The 19,446-nt window shown below is 43.9% G+C and overlaps 2 protein-coding genes across 2 annotated transcripts; one reads left to right on the top strand and one right to left on the bottom strand.

Moving 5' to 3' along the window:
- Positions 1 to 9,842: 9,842 nt before the first annotated feature.
- On the top strand, positions 9,843 to 12,273 carry LOC145896179 (leucine-rich repeat transmembrane protein FLRT2-like). The gene has a single exon (XM_082985060.1). It carries the CDS (start codon positions 10,157 to 10,159, stop codon positions 12,026 to 12,028), a length of 1,872 nt encoding a protein of 623 aa, XP_082841186.1. The 5' UTR covers positions 9,843 to 10,156; the 3' UTR covers positions 12,029 to 12,273.
- A 3,090-nt stretch (positions 12,274 to 15,363) lies between these two features.
- LOC145895442 (uncharacterized) lies at positions 15,364 to 19,446 on the bottom strand. The gene is made up of 7 exons (XM_082984249.1): positions 19,395 to 19,446; positions 19,053 to 19,149; positions 16,582 to 16,651; positions 16,028 to 16,121; positions 15,930 to 15,959; positions 15,747 to 15,875; positions 15,364 to 15,686 (listed from the first exon to the last, which is right to left on the bottom strand). Exons 1-7 carry the CDS (start codon positions 19,444 to 19,446, stop codon positions 15,538 to 15,540), a joined length of 621 nt encoding a protein of 206 aa, XP_082840375.1. The 3' UTR covers positions 15,364 to 15,537.

The raw sequence follows: 19,446 nt of genomic DNA, 5'->3' as shown, positions 1-19,446 counted from the left end.
GTTTGTATACTTAGCCACTGAACTATTCGCACATTATATTTCTCTATAACCTCCACGCTGGATTTTTATTGACTTAGGGAATCATCTAGTCACTTCAGCGGGTCTGACCTCACAGCAGCAGCCTCAGCAATTCAACGACTAGCAATCCACTTCACTCGTCTCTCTGTTTCATCACACTGCCGTGATTGTTGTCCAATAAAGGCGCCCCGTCCCTTTTTCTCAGTTCCTTGCCTCATTGAGACAGCAGCTTTACAACTGACAGCGCCTTTTCTTCAAACGGTCTCCCCCACTCTGGCCTGCTTTTTCCTCTTAAGTCAACAGAAATGGCGACCGCCCGCCTGCTTTGACATGTTTTACGAGCAAAAAGTGCTGCGCATGCCTGTTTAAACCATCGCCTGCAACTGCAATGAGGTTCTTGCACTGTTCAGCTTGTCTAAGCAGTAGCCAGCCATGCGTTTCGGCCGAATATTTCATTCGTGACGTCACAAACCCCCACTGCGCGCACCGGCTCTTTGATACGTAATAATCGGTTTTCGGTTGAGAGGATTTTCGTTGGATATGCGCTTTGAGTGGTGAAGCGAAAAATCGGAGTTATTGGCGGATTTTGGGGTAAAAACAACACGTAACGCTGTTGCGTCTGGTTTCTCGAATGAAACAACTTCAAAACCCAACTGAGAACCCTGTACTCCTGACCGAGTGTCACTCTATGTTTATAGATAACATTATGATGTTGTTTACCAACCTCCATACCTGATTAACAACCCGCAACAACGGGATTTAAACTGTTTTTTAGTTTTTGTTTTTACTGAATCAGCTTGTGTTTTTACAGTAGTGGTGTTATTGGCAGACAATTATCGTGACAATGGACAAATTCGAGAAGTGTCAAATCGTAATCACTCGCAGATGTTGCTCACTAATTGTGACGTCATAATCGGGACGCGAGTTACGCTAATTAGCAGTTGCACGTGCCCCTTTCCAGGCATCTGGTCAAGTTGGCCAAGAAATGTAAACAAAATACTAACTTTTACTGAAATCAGGTTTTGTGAAATATTTGTTGTTTGAAACAGCATGTTTACAACACTTCTTATAACATCCTAAGGGAAAGAAATCTGTGTCACGCTTGTCTTGGTCGGATTAATTAACACCACGCACAATCTTCGGTTTCCTTTTAACCGTTTGTGACACAACAATGGCCTAAATAGAAAGGATTTCAGATTAGCACTAGCGATTATTAAATCGTCTAAAAATCCAACCTTGGATCTCTTAATGCGTCCGGCTCATCATATTTCCCTTCAAATTTACTCCTCCGTGACGTAACAATCGACAGTGCGGGCCATTTCCGTATTATCCCGGACGCGGCGAAGCGATACGGGTTTGATTATACCACTGCGATCCCCTGGCCAGGAGATTTCGTGCATTGCGGCAGTTTTAATTAATTTCTCCCGCTTCCATCACTGGGCAGCTGTTGCGACACACTCTGAATTCTGACGTTACAATCAGAACACAATCGTCTTTCTCGCCTCACAATCGCAGTCACACTCCACAGCCAATGTGAGACCACATTGTCTGATAATAATAACAGAAATATTCGTCTACAATGGGCACACAATAGAGAATGTTGGGACTCGAGTCCTGTCGATTGCGAGGCGTGGCAATAATGGGGGATTGTTTACGTAACAGAAAGTCAATCCGATTATTCGTTTTTAACGAGTGGTTTGACTGAAAACAGGGTTTTAATGCACGTTCACAAAATTTTTTTTGTTTTCATGTTCCATTCGAACACACAAAAATACTGTGGTAACCATTTGAAATGCGCAGCGTCGATTTGAGGAAAATTGTAATGCTAATGTGAAAAAGGACTTTAATTTGTCTTCAATTACTATTTTTTTTTAAACTAACTGATCAGTCCCCATTGGGTCATTGATAGGCGTTTTGTGGGTAACTACTGCTTGATGGCATTGTTTATGTGACAAGCGTTGGCAATAAAATATTCATTCTCAGCCACGACGAGGTCAAAACCAGCGCGACAAGGTCAAAAAACAGGTAAGACCGCAATAGAATGCATTTGAAGATTTCCGCTAACGTGCGTCCAAATATTTACCTCAAAACGTCACAATTTAGAAGCCATTATTTTTGAACTAAGAAGGTCAACCCCAGCGAGCACGGATTACCTATGACAACTTGACCCAGACTGGACCCCACCCAGACCAACATTGAATGCCCCCACGCAAAAATAACTCACTGACTAATCAGCTGATTGTTTGAACAAGCGGATTACGCGTTTTCGAATACGGTTTACACGTCACGAAGTCCCAAAGAACGCCGCGGCACAAGCCAAATAATGGGGGCGTTTCGCGTTTAGGAAAACCTTTTACGGTGATATCTTTCGGCCATTGTATGGAATACTAAATGTTTGCAGGGCACCTCAAAACGTATTGCAAATTTTTGCACTGCTGATACCACAAGTATGAATTTACCAAATGTCATGAACTTAGCAGCTGACAAACAAAACACAACCCTTGCAACATTTACACAAAACGATTCAACGTATTATCATGCAGATCCAAAGTTGAACTCCCATATTAGATAGCACTGAATGAGTTATGACATTCTTTATTATGGGTCACAGCCCATAACCTTTCGTAGTGTAAAAAGCCCTACGCATCGCTTTGCATTCTCATTCTTCACACTAATCCTTCGTCAGCTCCAAAATGTAATTCATCAAGGAGCTGAAATTGAAATCTAAAGCCCAGTCGCTTGTGCATTGTCAGCACCAAACGCTTGCACTAAGACGACAGCAAATAAACCTACCCCCAGCTATTAAGCTTTTACAAATAGACTCATAGGGGGCCGGCAAAAAAATTAACCTGTCGGCTCCGTCGGCACAAACAACGAATATTTACTCGATTTTTTTCGGTCCTTGCCAACCGCAGAATAGCGCGCGAGCTTAGATTCGATTTCATTGTTCGGCCGATTGAAGCTTTGTTCTTTACCTATTTGATCTATTTCGCACGCCCGAAACCGACTCTTTTTTTCACGCTCAACTGCAAACCCCATCCCAGCGCGGTTTCCTGGACATACAAAAGTTCAACCCCGCCAAGCTCCCCCCCAAACCCACGATGGCCGCCATGATTCAGAATAGCGTTTGCGTATCACTTATGCAGACAACAGACCCGTCGACGGAGTTCGATTGTTACATCATAGTGCAAGCAGTTGCGCTTAATCCTTACGCCATCCATCGCCCAGCTGGAGAAAAGTGCTTACGTTCCTACAACGCCTCCAAATTTTGCTCGACGAATAGTTTGCTGTCTATGCGGATTACCGGTTTAAACCTTTGATGCTATCAGGACGGCGCGCGCTGCCCAGTGTGACGTAACAACGGCGTTGTGAGTCAGAACGCGGTGTTTTGGGGAGCAATTAATTATCAACCGGTAAAATGGAAAGTCATCGTCCCATGGTCCCCAAAAAGGGGTCTGGAATCATCAACAACTGTGAAAATCCCCACGGTCCCAAGGTTACCCGAAGTTCGAGGCCACAGTCACACTCAACTGATTTCGTAACAACTCTCTGTGAAAACCAAGAGACAATTATCTCCGTGACGTCACAGTTCCCCTTTCCGTGTGATTTTAGTCCAGTTGAAAACTGCGCAGTTTGGACTTGTTTGGATTCTCACTTCCGCACTATGGGATCGGTTGCTTGTTTTGTAAACCTAATTCTACGAGTTTAGCAAACGTTTAATCTTTTGTTTCGAATCGTCGAGCAATAACCCAACGACACAGATCTTGTGATCCTAGAAATGTTCGGCATTTTATCCGGCGCGTTTCAAGTCGTCTCGCGTTACGTTTTAAGCGCTATAAGCCCAGAAATATAAGCCGCTAACCCTCGCAGAGCACCGGCTAAACTGTGGGGCGCTGAGCTATAGAAAGCCACCTTCCCATGACATCGACAACTGGACATTGTTGCGAGCCGAGAGGTCACGTGACTTCATTCGCAGAGGCCGGACAGCGTCGAAATCCGCAAAACGGTGGATCGTGTCGAAGTCACTTTTTTCTGTGGGAACTTTTTCGTATTTTATTGTTCGAAGGTGGCAAGAATGCGCGTTCAAATGACATTGTAACCGTTTGGTTGCTGCATTGTATGTAGTTTTCCCCTGTGTCTGAAATAAATTAGTTACAAGAAAAACTAATTCGGATATACGTGTTTACTGAGTCTTTTCACAAACAGCAAAAGGCGAACAAACTGCGTTGCAGCAGATGTGATAAAAATACACTTTTAGTGGGCAATCCCTGAACGAGTCTTTGCGGTTGGAATATAATAAGAACCACAGCCTGAAGCAATAAACAACACACCTTTTGCCTCATGACTAACACTTAATCTCACCCCCGCTTGCCCAGCAGTCGCATTATACAACATTCTATACCTGATAAAAACTACATAATGCCTCTACGACAGCGAACAATCGAGTAGCGGTCCTCCCCAGTGATTTACCCGTATCGGATCGCGCGTAATTCGAACCCGACGAGGAATCGCGGCGGGGTAACTCGATAGGACCCTCTTGTACGCCCACAGGCCAACCGTTCCACCAATTCGCGAAGCTCTTGTTTATGGCGCAACTTAGCGACAATGGCGCACTGTGACGTGACAATGGAAGAGCGCACGACCCCAACAAGCTAACTCGTGTATCTGCGCATGGTTGCACACAAACTGGTTTGTTGCCTGTGTTTTGGCACCAACTTTACTTTCAATCGGCGGTTTAATGAACCTAATACTGTTTCCATTTCTCGCTAAATTGTTAATACCGTCAACATACAAACAAGCAAGTCCTGGAACGATGATTTTCTCGTTGATGAAATAAACGTCTCAGTTATTCACAGTAAAGTCATTGCAATCAACGTCATTCCAATCACTTTATACGACTACATGACTTTTAATTCACCCTTGTTTTAGTATTAACTCTCTTTCAATGTTTTTCAGTCGCGTATAAACAATAATAGTTTTGATTGTGTAGTTTTAGGTTAATGGCTGATTGCAGAACACACAAAGGCATGGATGATAATACACGAGTTCATGTTCGTAAAATGGTCGTTAACTTAGTTTCAGTGGGAAGTAGGTTTACTGTCCTTTACAAGAGAAGTGATTGATTTCAGTTCTGGGATTGGCAACAAAATACTCAGCGCTCGTAAATGCGATCGCGGTGTAAACAATGGAATAGGAATAACTTGGAATAGCGTTTTGCAATAAGAGCAAGGTTTGAGTGCAAAACTTGGAGTTAATTCCACCAATAAGCCACCGGTAGCATATTAGCTTAGGCCTTCTTATTCAAATTAAGGTTTGAATAAACATACTTTCTCGTGATTTAGTAAGGTTGCACGTTTCATTCCGTAGTTTACGCGGTCAGTAGAATTTAAAAGTTGGCCTGGCACATTCAGAAGTCATTTGATTTCTGCTCTATTGCGCCACTTACTGGGCGAATTAATCGTGGCCGGATTACCTGACATTTGAACAGAGAAAATTATCTGAAGTTGTACCGAATGTAATTGTTGGTAAAATTACAATATACTATTGGTATTTGGAAATTTTTATAGTGATGTAAAGTTCTTGTTGGTGGCAAAACGTTCAATCAATTTCAATCAAAGAATATTTAAATATGTTTTTAAACTCAAATACCGCCCACTAAAGATTGGATGTTCAACAATGAAATCTCTCAAACTAACACCAAAAACACAGAAACGAGCGCTTTTTCCCTTCCACTATGAACACTCGAAACGCCACCGCCGTTTCTAGAACGTTTGTTTATTGTTACGTCACTATACAAGTCGTCCGCTTTCGACCTTCTATATCCGACAAGCGCAAATATTTTTCTACCGTCGCAAAATTTTTGTTTGTGATCGCTTTTCTCTCCCGCGTCGCGCGACAGTTGTTCGAGAATGCGATTGGTCACAATTAATAATTCCGGATGGATCGACGCGCGAAGTGTTTGGCTATTGTGAGGTCATAAAACCTGTGCGGTAATTGCCCCAGTGTGTCGTAAAACAATCAAGAGAAAATCGAATCGTTCTGCGTTAAACGTCCAGTGCATATGGCTACTGTTTCGGTTTAATCCAATTAACCGCCATTGTTAGCTTGTGACAGATCTGGTGAAACGTGATTTACTTTGAACGTTTTTCTTTGATTTCGCACCTGGATTTCGCACACAACCGGACGTGATTGTAATTGCGGAAAGTAGTAAATTATAAGATGAATAAATTTAATACTTTGTGTCGTAATAAATGAATCTGTCTACCACGCATACAACAATGCGAGTTTATGCTATAACAGAAATGTTTTTATTTTTTTCATGTTTTGATCAAGTTTTTTCAAAAATATTTGCCATTCGCTCAAAATCAATGCTGATTCAAGTCGAACGGAAAACGGTTCTGAACATCGATAAAAAACTTCGAAATACGATATTTATCAAAGTATGCAGACATCGATCTCGTGGCCTAATTACAAGTATCAAATCAATAGGAGGCAACAATAAAGCTCAGTAGGCAATTCAAAATACCATCCGCGTATACCATTTCTCTAATAATTAAGGTATAGATTCATAACATGCGGTGTTGCCTCTTGAGACCTGAGGTCAACAGGTCGATCGATACCACAGGAACAAACCGCGGAGTCTTCGTCAGCCATTAGCACTTATCAGTTATGAATCATACCTGTCTGGAATTTGAAGGCAAACTTAGTCGTTACATTGTAATCGCATTTGCGTTGATGTGTGTTTTGCGTAGGTATATGGTTGTAACTGAATATATTTGGTACAAAACCACGTAAAAAGTGTAATTGCTTAGTGCCAAAACGTTAGGGCCATTTTCATTTCGAATTCTAAGCGGCGTCATAATTAATTTTAACTGTCATTAAACCTAATGAAACCTTACACATTTTGCCGTGTTTTCTTGTCAAGACATATTTTGCCGCTGGTTGTGTTACGCAGTAGAAGTGGAAACAAACCAGACCTAGGTAAACCAATTTTGAGTACAAATGAACCATAAACTAGACTACCCTAACCTATCCGCTAGGTGATGATCATGTGTAAATCAGGTTCAATACAAAAATTTCGCGTCAGGAAGCGGAAAGCGTCGTTGGTCCGGAACGACATCAGTCGGTGGGGGGCGGAATACTTTCCAGTAGTTGTGTAAACAGGGGCGCGTTGAAACGCAAACGCCACCACTACGTGACTTCGTGCAATTCGAGAATAAGTCGATTAATTGTTACATCACGTTCGGTAAATATGACGGCAGGAAACCGCCCCATGAGTCTGTCCCGCCGCTGTGCAAATCGAGAACTTGATAAGGAATTAATTTCCACGGCAACCGCGCGCGTGTATTCTCTTATCTCACGACCCGGCGACGTTGTTTCGAATCTTGTCGCGCGATGTCTCCCGGATCAAAAACATGTGTGTTCTGGGATGTATGGTGACGTGGATGCTTGTTCTGACAACTTGGGATTTGGGGTTCCCACCGTTTTGTTCAATTAAAACAATTACACCATGTGTATTTTGCAAAAGAAAACTACTACGCAGATGAACAATGCACAAAAGGGATAAAATAGCGTGGGCACAGAAAAAAACATGAAGGTTATTAAGTCAGGCGCCCATTTGTTAATTATAGCCCGACCAATTAAACTCTACATGGCTTATAACCATGGTTTTAGTATTACATGAATAGTAACAGAAAATGTATAAGTTGCTTGCTTCTTTGGCATCTTTGCAAGTTAGCTCTGTTGTAACGATCCCTTTACTGGACAACTCAAACTCTTCAATGCAGTGGTTCGCGTGCACACATTCCTCCATTTTGGAGCTTTGCATCCCCAGACATTTGACATGTAAGAGATACAAACGTAAACAAACAGTGTCGCTAATTTGATATTTAGTTGTTTTTCTCAACCTATGGTGCAAGTTGCTTTTGTATGTTTATCCTTCGGGACTAATTCCATCCCGGTTGGGAAAAATTGCTTCAGTGGTTGATGTGTTTTTTTTTTCATCCAACCAGTTGCGCAGTTGCAAAAAACTTACAAGAAAAATGTTGCAATATTATTTTGTTTTGGGAATTTTACGCTGAATTTTCATCCCAGTCTAAATATTAACTTAATTAAACATGAGGTGGAGGCGAGTCGCCCACAAAAAAACAATTTTGTGAGAACGCGAATTCTGTCGCCATACAGCGGTACGCAGGCGTGTCGTTTTCATGTGACTATCTGTTTCATTCAAGAACCGCCGCGGTGTGACGGGATAAGCCGCGAGTTCGAGGTAAATTGAAATACGTACCGAAGTTTCTAAAATGGCAGATGTTCTCGAACGGTGAGACGACACCGTGAAATTTGTCGCGATCGTCCTTTCACTTTCAATCGCGCCCAATTTAATCGCGCAGTGAAGCGCGTCGTGGGTCCCTCGCCAAACTATGCGCTTCGCCGCCCCACAACGGCGAAGATTGAATTAAGTTAGGCGGCGATGAGGTGGGGGTGCACCTGTACCCTATGATTACCCCCATCATCTGCCCAAGTGAATCGGAACAGATTTAGTGCCGCCATGATCTATGCTCGAAGGCTCCATTGTATCACATATAGAGAATACCGTGAGGAACTTTAAATTGCAACTCGTCCGATCCAGCAATCTCTTCCGTTAATGCCCCCTTAGGTCGGACTTGCTTTAATTTCGCTCCCCTACAACATCTAATCGATATTTCGACCAAGTAGCGACAAAGTGCGGACCCTCCCCATTTTCTGAGCCCTCGCCCCCGTTTCTCATAATGGAAGATCGATTCTGTCCGGTTTAATCCGAAGGCGCGATTACCAGTTATGAAGCTCGCAAAATTAAGCAGGATGAATCAGACACTCAGATTCGTGCAAAGGGGTTTAGGCGGCTTGTTTGATGTTCCCCCTTTAGCCGTCTTCCAGCGGATGATCGCGGGATGCATGCAATACGAAATCTTCCCCAGCGAGACACCTCCACGTCGCTTAAGCCCCTCGCGCGCATTGCGTAGTCGTAAACAAACAAGCTTTGTGACGTCACAAAGCATGTGGGCCAGCAGCAAAAGAAAAACTAATTCCTTTCTTCCACGAGTTCAAAGCGATCTTCTGCCTAGTGGTTTCGCAAGCAATCTGTTACATGCAGCAACTGGCATTGTTTCAAATGCACGGCACTCGCACCTGAAGACGAACGAAACAATAGGGAGCGTTCTTTTGTAGAAACGGATTGCATTGTCATTGTTGCGTTGTAATTACGCCGCGCACATCGCCGCTTTGAAGAATCGATGCCGCGCTGTTTGCGCTTTCGAACTGTTCGGGCCTGGAAAAAGCTTTACGTGTGCAAGATGTTTTTAACGGAATTGCAGAACCCAACTAGCCGTCAGTATGAGCGGCCAAGACAGGTCAGAGTTTATTTCAGTTTTTTGGGACAGAGATGGGACACAGTGATTACGTAGTGATTGAAAGTAGTTCGCAAAGCGTAGATTTTCGCCGATCGCTCAGTCGTGTTTGTCTAGCAAAGTGATCGATTACCGAAAAGGCAAATGGATTCCCAGAATGCGCTTTCACTGTTGGGTTGTCGCTCGCGCGTGGGGGTATAACAGTTTGGGGGCGTAAGTGGGTATTTCTCGTCGCGTTTTTTTGTCACGTTGTTTTGAGCGAGTGAAACGCGATCCTCGCGCGACGGAGAAAAGCGAGACCCCGCCGGCGAAAAAACGGCGCGCAGAAAAAAAGCCTTTTGCTGTCATCGATTGTAAGAGGTGAATCCGCGCGCTGGTGGCACGTATAGTGATGAGAGACGCCCGTGATACAGCGCAGTAGAAGTCTTAACCTTGCCAGGTAGAGAGTTTGTTTTGGATTTTTAGATGTTTGTCGAGATTTTATTGTTCTGCGAGCGCACAATGTCAGCAACATCCGTTAACGCAGCGGGTTAAGCCACAACCCAATAAGCGGCGGTGTTCGAATTTACAGCGAAAACAGCGGGACTTAATTTCCCACCGGCCTCATAGACGCGCGCGGCCTTGTTGGTTTTAACACCTATTGTGGCGTCACAATCGATATGGGGCCAGAACCACTTGCTCTCACGCGGGTACAGGCCACTGTCATAACGTCTACGTTCGTGATTTTTCAGAAATAGCTATTGGAAGCAAGAATGTCAAAAATTCAGGCTCTGTTATGTTTGTTAATATCTCTGGCATCGTATGGTAGCAGCTGTCCTCGAGTCTGTCGTTGCGACAGTAGGAGGAAAGTGGTTTATTGCCATGAAAGGAAATTGCAGTATATCCCGTATGGAATCCCGTCCGACACTGTGGAGCTACGATTGCAGGGGAACAAGATTATCAGCAGCACTTCGTCTGTGCACAACCTCCGGCATCTCACACAACTACGCAAGCTCGATCTTCACAGAAACAAACTAACGTCGTTTCCGAAGCTTTTGCCGTCTTCACTTGAACAGATCGATTTGAATTCAAACGATATCAGATTTATCGCTCGGGGAGCTTTCAAAAAGCTTATAAACCTGCGCGAATTAAACCTCGACCATAATGACGTCACAAACGACGGTTTGTCCCCCACAGCTTTCCAAAACGCGTCGGTTCTTGAGACGTTGACCATGAACGGAAACTCTCTAAAGTCGCTCCCGGAAGGCCTTCCAGCCAGCCTCCGTCACTTCCAGTTGCGCAAAAACCGACTAGAGGCCATCTCAACACGCTCCACTTCTCCTCTGGGAGGTTTGATCACGCTTGACCTCTCCGAAAACGTCATCAGGTACGATGGAATAGAAGAAAATGCACTGGGAAAGTTGCGCAGCATAAAATCGCTGAACCTGCGCGGAAATCAACTGCAAAACGTGCCACCAGATTTGCCCGAATACCTGGGAGAATTGATTTTGTCTCGCAACTCGCTCCGGTATCTCCACAAATCGTCGTTTAATCCGGGTCTTAACAGTCTCGACCTCTCATATAACAAACTGGAGAGCGTGGAGCCTGGTGCACTGGATAACCTACCCCAACTGGTACGGATCGAGCTTCAAGGAAATCCGTGGCGTTGCAATTGTTACCTTACTTACCTCAAACAATGGCTACATTCGATCCAACACATCGCGAGCAGTGAGAGCAATATACGTTGCGCCACACCGTTAAAGTTCGCTGCCGTCACTCTTCGTGCAATTGACGTCGAGTCCCTGGTTTGTGACGCCACAGAGGGTTCTTCTTTCGAGCTCTTAAACGCGACCTCGACCTCGATCGAGTTTCTGTTCCACGGCTTCCGGCACTTCGACCCGGATTACATCAAATACTTCGTCTTCTTCGGTATTCCACAATGCAGTAATTGTTCTTTTGACGCTTCACAATCGGCGCTGTCAGTGTTGAGGATATCAGATGAACAGAAGTTGGATTCGCTCAATCGCATTGAAGATATTAAACCGGACACGGGGTACGTCGTCTGCGCTCGCACATCACTCCAATCCCTCAATGACATCACAATGCAATCGTGTGCAATATTTCGAACAGGCGCGTCCCGATCTTCCGGTGTTTCCGGGTCCCCCGGGGACATAGGGACTCTCCCGACATGGGGCATTGCCTGCATAGGCGCTCTTTTATTTGGTATTGTCGTCGTCATAATACTGCTTTTGCTGTGGCGGCGATACACCACCAAAAACAAGCTGAGCCATCGTCGTTATTCAACTCACTACTCCAAGGCGTCAATAGTCAGTCGATCAACTGACCACTTGAACCATCAACTAAAAGTTCGACAATTCAAAGGCAATGACTTCGCGCGTTCTGTGAGTACGACCACGCTCGACGCACGCAAGGAATTTGACGTCACAATTCTCGTTCGCGGTCAAGAATATCTGACGCAACCGCAATCGCTGGACAGTGGAACTGGTGCGTCGACGGCCTGCGCATCTTGCACCCTTAACAGGCGCGCTGACGTCAACACGCGAACAAGACATGACGAGTTGCACCGTTCTTGGTACAGCTCGCAGTGTGGAACGGACTTGGATGATACTGGCGTATACGTATAGCAAACGTTCGTTGTTTTTCTATTCATTTTTCTGCTCGACTTTCAGTTCAACGACATGGATTTGCTCTTCTTTCCGGCCTCGTGCATGGGTGTCGAAGAGTGCTACTTGGAAAAGCTTGCAGGGTCGTCATTTTACCGCAATGAGCTCGTGCATTATTCATATATCGCCGCCGGCCCCCACTTTTTCCGCAAATGCGTTTATTTATTCCGAACTTGTGCGCCCGCGTTTAATGATTAAAGTGCGCGAACCGACGGGTTTGTTTGTGTGTTTATGCAAGCCCCAGATGTAAGGTGCGATCGACGGGTCAATTGTGAACATGGCCTTCCATTTCTATTCCATTGGAGGGGAGCGGCCTCTGTAATAACCATTCTCGCCAAAGATTTATCGATCCACGGCCTTTTATCACACTTCTCAGTTCCCATTTTGGGTGCTGAGAGACTGACATGCTGCCTTTCCAACTTGACAAACAGTCTGCGTAAGCGCAGGTTGCAAACGCTAGTGGGGGGAGATAAGGCCTTGTCTATTTACACGACAATGCCCATTATTACGTATAACGGGTTGCGGCGAACGATTTGTCGGCAATTTGGGGTCGAGACTTTATCGCCCGGGATTAAAGTTGTCGCTCTCGCGTTTACGCAACGCAGAGGCTTCGGATTAGGCGAGACAGAAGCCAGGGACATATTGAGATATTGCGTTCCAAATTAAGCGCGCGCAATTTTCAAACGATTCCTTCAGAGCGATGGAATTCGCCATTGACAGAAGGTGGCATATGTCAATTGCTGCTATATGCGCTTTTGACTGACACATGTCGAAAGATGTAATTATGACATCAGAATCTTAATGTTCCATTACTGGCACGATGACAAGCGTGAAACACATTTTTCCGTTGGACTGCCCAAGAGCTCTAAGAGCAAAAAATGCGATTACAGGGTCGCGAAGGTGTCGCGTTGACACGGAGTTCTAAAACTCGACGGCGACAGAAGTCTTCTAGCACGGTATTCGCACAACGATTCACTCGTACTAAGCTGATTACTGCGCGGTTAATTAAAACTTTGCCCGACAAACGTAAACACAGCGAAACACTGTTATTAGATGGCGCCCGCGCATGTTATGAGAAAAGCACTTGTTGTTGTTTATATCAAGACGGTGTAACTGGTAGGCAAGTTTTCGCATAAAGCGGCGTTTAACAAACAACTCTACTATGTTTACATAGAAGTGAAAGTGAAATACTTCTCCGTTGTTGTAACCCACGTCCATGTATCAAGCAATCACCGCCCACGAATATCAGATACGCGGAAATTTGTCGACTTGTTCCAGCAATTGTTTGTCTACTTTTCGCTGTTGCCACAAATTTGAGGTCAATTAACTAAAACGCGGGCGCAAGAACAAGCGTTCGGCCTCGACTAACGGGAGGCCATAAATCAGCTTCGATTGCAAGCAAACAATCAAGTAATCGCGCGCGAGCGTGTTCCAATAATCAAGCAACGACCTCGGTTGCTACAAAAGATTAATGCAATTTAAGTCACAAATCTGTCGTCGGACGAAATGAAGCAGAGGAATCTCTAAAGCTTTAACAAGGCGGACGTCATCGTTACTTACCCGAGCTAGGGTCAGGACAAGGGCGTTTGCGCCTTTGAAATCGTTGAAGAAATGAGAAAGGATCAAATTTTTTCCGATACGGATCAAAATTTTGTGCCTTGATCCTTACGTATTTACAATGTCGTTAAGCACTGCGTTGTAAAGGCGAAGTAATGCGTTTTCATACATTTCTATGGGTTCATTTGGAGTTTAATGTTTTTCATCCATGCATATTTAATGCGTTAATTTTTGCTGCGTGTATTTTTGGTTTGTATATTTGAAACAGTTGCGCGGAACGGGCAACACGGCATCATTTCTACACGCCTGGGTGCCGAGTCAAGTGGGTAGCGGACACAAAACCAACGTCAATTTCCTGGAATGCAAATCGGAATTCCAACTTATCCAACAATTGACCGTTTCTCACAGAAATATTTAGCTGTTAATCTACATTGAACCATCAATGACTAGACACAAAAACGGTAACGGTAACCAGGCGTTGCTTGTGTGCGACCCATTTTCGAGTTTCTTATACATGGGTGTATTCTCTTAACTATTGGCGCAACACAGTGTTTCCCGAAGATTTTTGTCCGCGAGACATTGGGAAGGTATTTAAGTTGACAAGGAACCCCCAAAACGTCATAATTGTCAAATCAACACAAATGGTTTCTGTTTACGTCCAAATTGTTGCATTTGTTTGCTTTTTGGCTTTCACGCTTTTGTTGCCCAAACGCGGCAAAAAATGTTTGCAACTTTTTGCCTAAAACTATAGATAGTAAAGCTCATGAAACCCAGAAAGATTTAGTTTCCAGGCCAAAATCTGTCAAATTTGGAGTGGTTAATCTTTTCATTTGAACCCACTTCTTATATTGTTCGGCAGATTTAAGTCTGGAAACTCACGTTTCTGTGATTGCGGTATAACTATACATAAGTGGAAATCTTCACGGCCAATTGCAACAGAATTGGGAATGATTCCCAGAATAAAAGCTTATGAAACTCTTTGCATTTTTGTTATGTAACCCCAGGGTTTCGCAAACCCACTTTAGGAATCGAGCCGTGACATTTGTATATCCCATCCAATTCAACAGAGCTGCTTTTCTGAGTTAAAATGTATACAACATCAGGCGAAAGTGCTTCTCAGATGTCGAAACCCTTACAGGCTTTTTAAATGAAAACTATGTTTCAGTTTAACTCCTTGAGGACAGTTACTTTATAACTTCTTCTTTGTTTACAAGCGGTTTGCGACATTATCATAACCTTGGTGCAGATCTGATCAAACGGTTATGCAACGGCCAATTACGGAACGACAGGCGAAAAACCGAACGTAAATTATTTATCGCAATAAATAAAGGAACGTTGCAATAAACACCGTTTCATATCAACATTAGTAAAAAATCATGCTTAAAATTGTTATCCCGGCACAATTCGATGCTTGTAGAGGGTCGAAATCACTTTCAATAACATTTCAATTTTATTTGATATTGTCACACATTATGGCGCCAAATCAATATTCGCCCATTTATAAAAACGCAAATCCACAATAGTCAACGTTACGTCATCAATAAGTCGAATCGATAAAGTGAATCTTTAAAACCTTGCAACGAGACTTGTTTTAAACGGCAATTTACAAAAGGACCACTCCGACCTATCGTAGTCATGTAATCCCCAATTGACACTCATATTATCATCTGGCATGTGATTAATATGTTCCCACCTACTCGTCCTGTGCGAACAACAAGACAATGCCCTCCTTCTAATCGATTGTCATATCATAATTTGTGCATGTTAACACCAATGCGACCCACACGTCGCTATATACACTGCAGATAAAAGCGACCCGCTGATAATTGGTTACGTAATCGCCCGCGACCCTTGTGACGTCACAACCGGTAGGTCACATCGTAATTGCAGTCACGTGGTGCACGGGTCAAAGGTCACCTGCAGCAAAGCGACGATTGGCGACTTGCTCTGGGCAAAATCACCGGTTGATCGTAGGACGTGCGCTGATTGGACGAGAGCTGGTCAGCTGACTGTTGCGCATGAATTATCCTCACGCAAAGGTCCGTGAACATTTTTCGAACGCCTTCAACATATTGTAACGTCATCTTGACAACTACGTTTAAGATTGCGTAATGTGACCTACCGCAGTCTGCGAGGGCGGAAACTTCGTGAAACTGAGCGCTGATGGTTTGGGCGAAAGCTTTGCCCTCTTCAGAGAAAATTGCCCGCTCTTCATCTGGCTTGTCGCACTTGTTGCCCACGACAATTAAAACTGCGCCACCAAGTGTTAGACAAAGGTTCACGTGACAATGTAGCAACAACTTACTTGTGTCGAACTCCGAATTGTTTTGCAATTCTGTGATCCAAAATCTAAAGTTATAAAAAAAAGGAACCAAGCTTTGCTTTTAGTAACATTTTGTCTACCTGACTTCCACTGGACCAAAGATCGGAAGCTCGCCCTGTTTGTGACGTCATAGACCAGGATGGCGGCGCTAGTCTTCCGGTAGTACATGGGCATCTGCGCGCGATACGATCATAAAAGTTTCATAGACTACTTTTCTTTGCTCGCTTAATTTTTAATGTCCACCATAACAAAAGATGTTCTTCGTGACAGGGGTTTGGCAGCGTGTGGGTAACGCGGCGGGTGAAATCTTGCTGGGGGGAAATGAAAACAAACCGACATGAAAGTTGTCGTCACGCAAGAAAGCACGCGATCCCACGTGACTCAAATTGCCCCATGGGGAAAGCGGGTCTCATGGGGTGCCGGTTTCTGGAGGTAAATTATATGCCCCCTATTCTATTACCCCTCTTCATGCGAAATCTAACTGGTGAGGAAATTTTGGGAAAATTCGGCGCCGCGGCTGCCATTATTGCTTCGCAGCCGCCGCGCAGTATCAAATTCCAGAACCGCAGAAGCTTCGACGACTTCACGCTGTCTGCAATGACGTAACAATCGCGTTTCGAGGGTACCAACTTACCAGGGATTTGTAGCGTTCCTGGCCAGCCGTGTCCCATATTTTCAGTTTCACCGTGTGATCGCCAATTTCCCTGCGGCAAAGAAGCATTTATTTTGTGATATTTGCTAGAACTTTTTGTAGTCCAGTGCAAATCATTAATGACGACACCAAGCCTTTAAACTACTTAAAATAAAGGTATAAAAGAGATTTCTCTGTGTTTAAAGAAAAGAAGTCATCTAGTTTAAAGCAATTAGCCAACACATTTCCCAACGTTTTAGAATTTTTACATAATAATGTTGTTAATGTGACTGGACTCTTCTGGCGCAGTTTTGTCGGCCTTAGTTTTACAACAACCAAATGTTGTGACTTTGAAATTCACACTTTCCTTTAATGCAACCCAACCTACATTAAAGCCACCCTCAAAAATTCGCAACCACAATTAAAAACCTTGTAAATCGACACCACTGCCACAGAAGAGGGCAGTGGGTTTCGACTCCGGGGCACGCGATAGATCAGCTGCTGTGTGGGCTCGAATTGCGCCAGTGCGCTTGTGAGAAAATAATGCCCATTGTGAGGTCACACTGCATAGGAGTGCTGTTGATGACCCTTCCGCGCCATGTTCGTTTATGACGGCTCGAACATGCGTTCGCATATGTTCAAACAAGCTGCTCTCCATCGAGCCAGCATCGAGTATCAATTCACTTTCCAGCATTCCACTCTATGACGTAACGCGCGTAGTCATTGTCGGTCATGGGGGTGTTTGTTTGGTAAGGATTAACTAGGATTAACGCCGGTTTCCCTACTGGTCTGGAATCGAATCGCAAAACAGTTCCAGGTAAGGGAATTCACCGCGTTAATGGCGTTGTGTACATCGCGCTGGGTCTGAATCACCGGACGCTGGGATTAGGCTTGTTCCAACCGAACATTGTGCAAGCGTGCATACGTCACAATCGCGGTTGTTTCGTCACGCGGGCAGACGCCGAAAGTCGACGTGCCGTGTCCTTGTTGTTTTGGTCGGTAGTGAAGAGATGACAGCAGCAAAGTCCGCACAACTGAACGGAGCTAAAGGCTAAAGGTTTTGTTGGGGTGAAAAATGGGGCACTGCTGTGCATGGCAGAAAATCACCTGTCAGAATATTTGATGACTTTTTGGCCCATAAACCAAACTATGGTAATTTTAGTGGATGGTTTACTCTTATGAATGATTCAATTATAACTTCGGGATACCACTTCATTTGACAGAGACCAATCTGAGAATTTTTTTGTCAAAAACATCACAATAACATAAGCCGACGCTATTCTGTATCAGGACAATGCCGTGCTTTATATGCCTCCTTCAAACCTATAAACCTTTCAAAACATATATGTACCAAACTTAAAACCTGTTGGATTAAAGTCGCTCGAATCGGGACTGGATTTAACAATCTATATCCGGCTTGTGTTCAGTAATTGCTTTTGTGCAAACATATTACTTCTTTTGTTAAGATAAGTTAGTTCCCACAGGGACACTGTGGAAACTATCGACATGAACAATAACCTGCAACGTTGCGCAAATTTTACCATATTTTATAAATACAACAAAATTTGCTATGTGCTGCCAACAACGCCAGGCAAACAAAACTTTCAATTTGTCTTTCTTTCTTTCCATATGGAAAAAACAAAAGTTGTCTGACTTCATTTTGATTTGTTTTCGTAATGGTCGAATATTCAAAGACAGTTCGCACTTTAAAGTGAACTCCTTTCCTACAGTTGTCATACACTGTTACCATAGGCAAAATGAAACCGCAGTCAGTCGTAGAATTGATTTTGTGCCCGTAGCAAAACCGCAAAATGTCCCTAAAACCCATTTATACCCCCATATCATACAAACGCTTTAACGTAGAGATGGCCATACTGGATTAATATTGATCTAAACTTAGACAAGGGCTCGTGCTGTAGAAAACCCAAATTACCGATATTGCTTCAATATCAGCTCAGTCAGATGTAATTTCATCGCCTTGGCTTAAGATTAAATCGCGGCAAAGCCTTCTTCATTTATTCGTGTGTATATGCCAATGGTTTCGATTTTCGTTGTTATTTATCACGTCACCATTCGAGGAGCAAAACGCAGCACGATTGATGGACGCCTGACTTGTTAACAGGTTGACGTAGCGTTCGCCTAATATTTATACATTTAGAAACTGGTGTTTGGCTGGGCGTGTTCGACGCCGGTATCAAACCGCAGTCCAGTGGGGGTTACCACAGTTCAAAGGTTACTAAAGGTCAAATGACTTTAGACGGTCCCACATGTATCGGATATAGGGATGAGACGATCGCATGGGACTGTGCGGTGCTGGTAATCACATTACTACAAGCTTAATGCTGTTTAACAAACAACTGTCATAAAAAGACATACCTTGTACAATGTCAAAGTGTCAAGGTTATTTGAATAAGACTTACAAACTGTACAAAATGCATGTTGACAAATTTGGAATCAAAGCTAAAAACACTTACTCTGTGCATTCAAAATAGGAAGCTCCAACCGTACTCTTTACGCCCTCGTCAAAGAAGTCCTTGGCGTAACGCCCCACAAGCGAGCTTTTACCAACCCCTGCAACACATTTGTTAATTCCACTTTATAGCTTCGAAGTAAATTTACGTAACTACGTCGCCTAGGCTTTCGCGAAACACGATATGCGATGCTTTGAGTTGCCTGGGAATTTTGCTTGCGCATTTTTTGTGGCAGCCAATTACGATTGTGCTCTAATTATATTGTTGCCTTAATTAAAGTTGCGAATTACAAACCGGTACGCATTGTTTAGTCACGATTTAGGCTTTTTCCGGCTCTTACTATACCTTGCTCGCCGATCACCAGTACTTTCGCCACAGCAACTTTATTTTCAGCCAT

Source organism: Ascidia mentula, chromosome 3 (genome assembly GCF_947561715.1).
Source record: "Ascidia mentula chromosome 3, kaAscMent1.1, whole genome shotgun sequence".
Taxonomy (NCBI): domain Eukaryota; kingdom Metazoa; phylum Chordata; class Ascidiacea; order Phlebobranchia; family Ascidiidae; genus Ascidia; species Ascidia mentula.
Note: the sequence above shows the minus strand (reverse complement) of the source record. Positions and strands in the feature narration are given on the sequence as shown.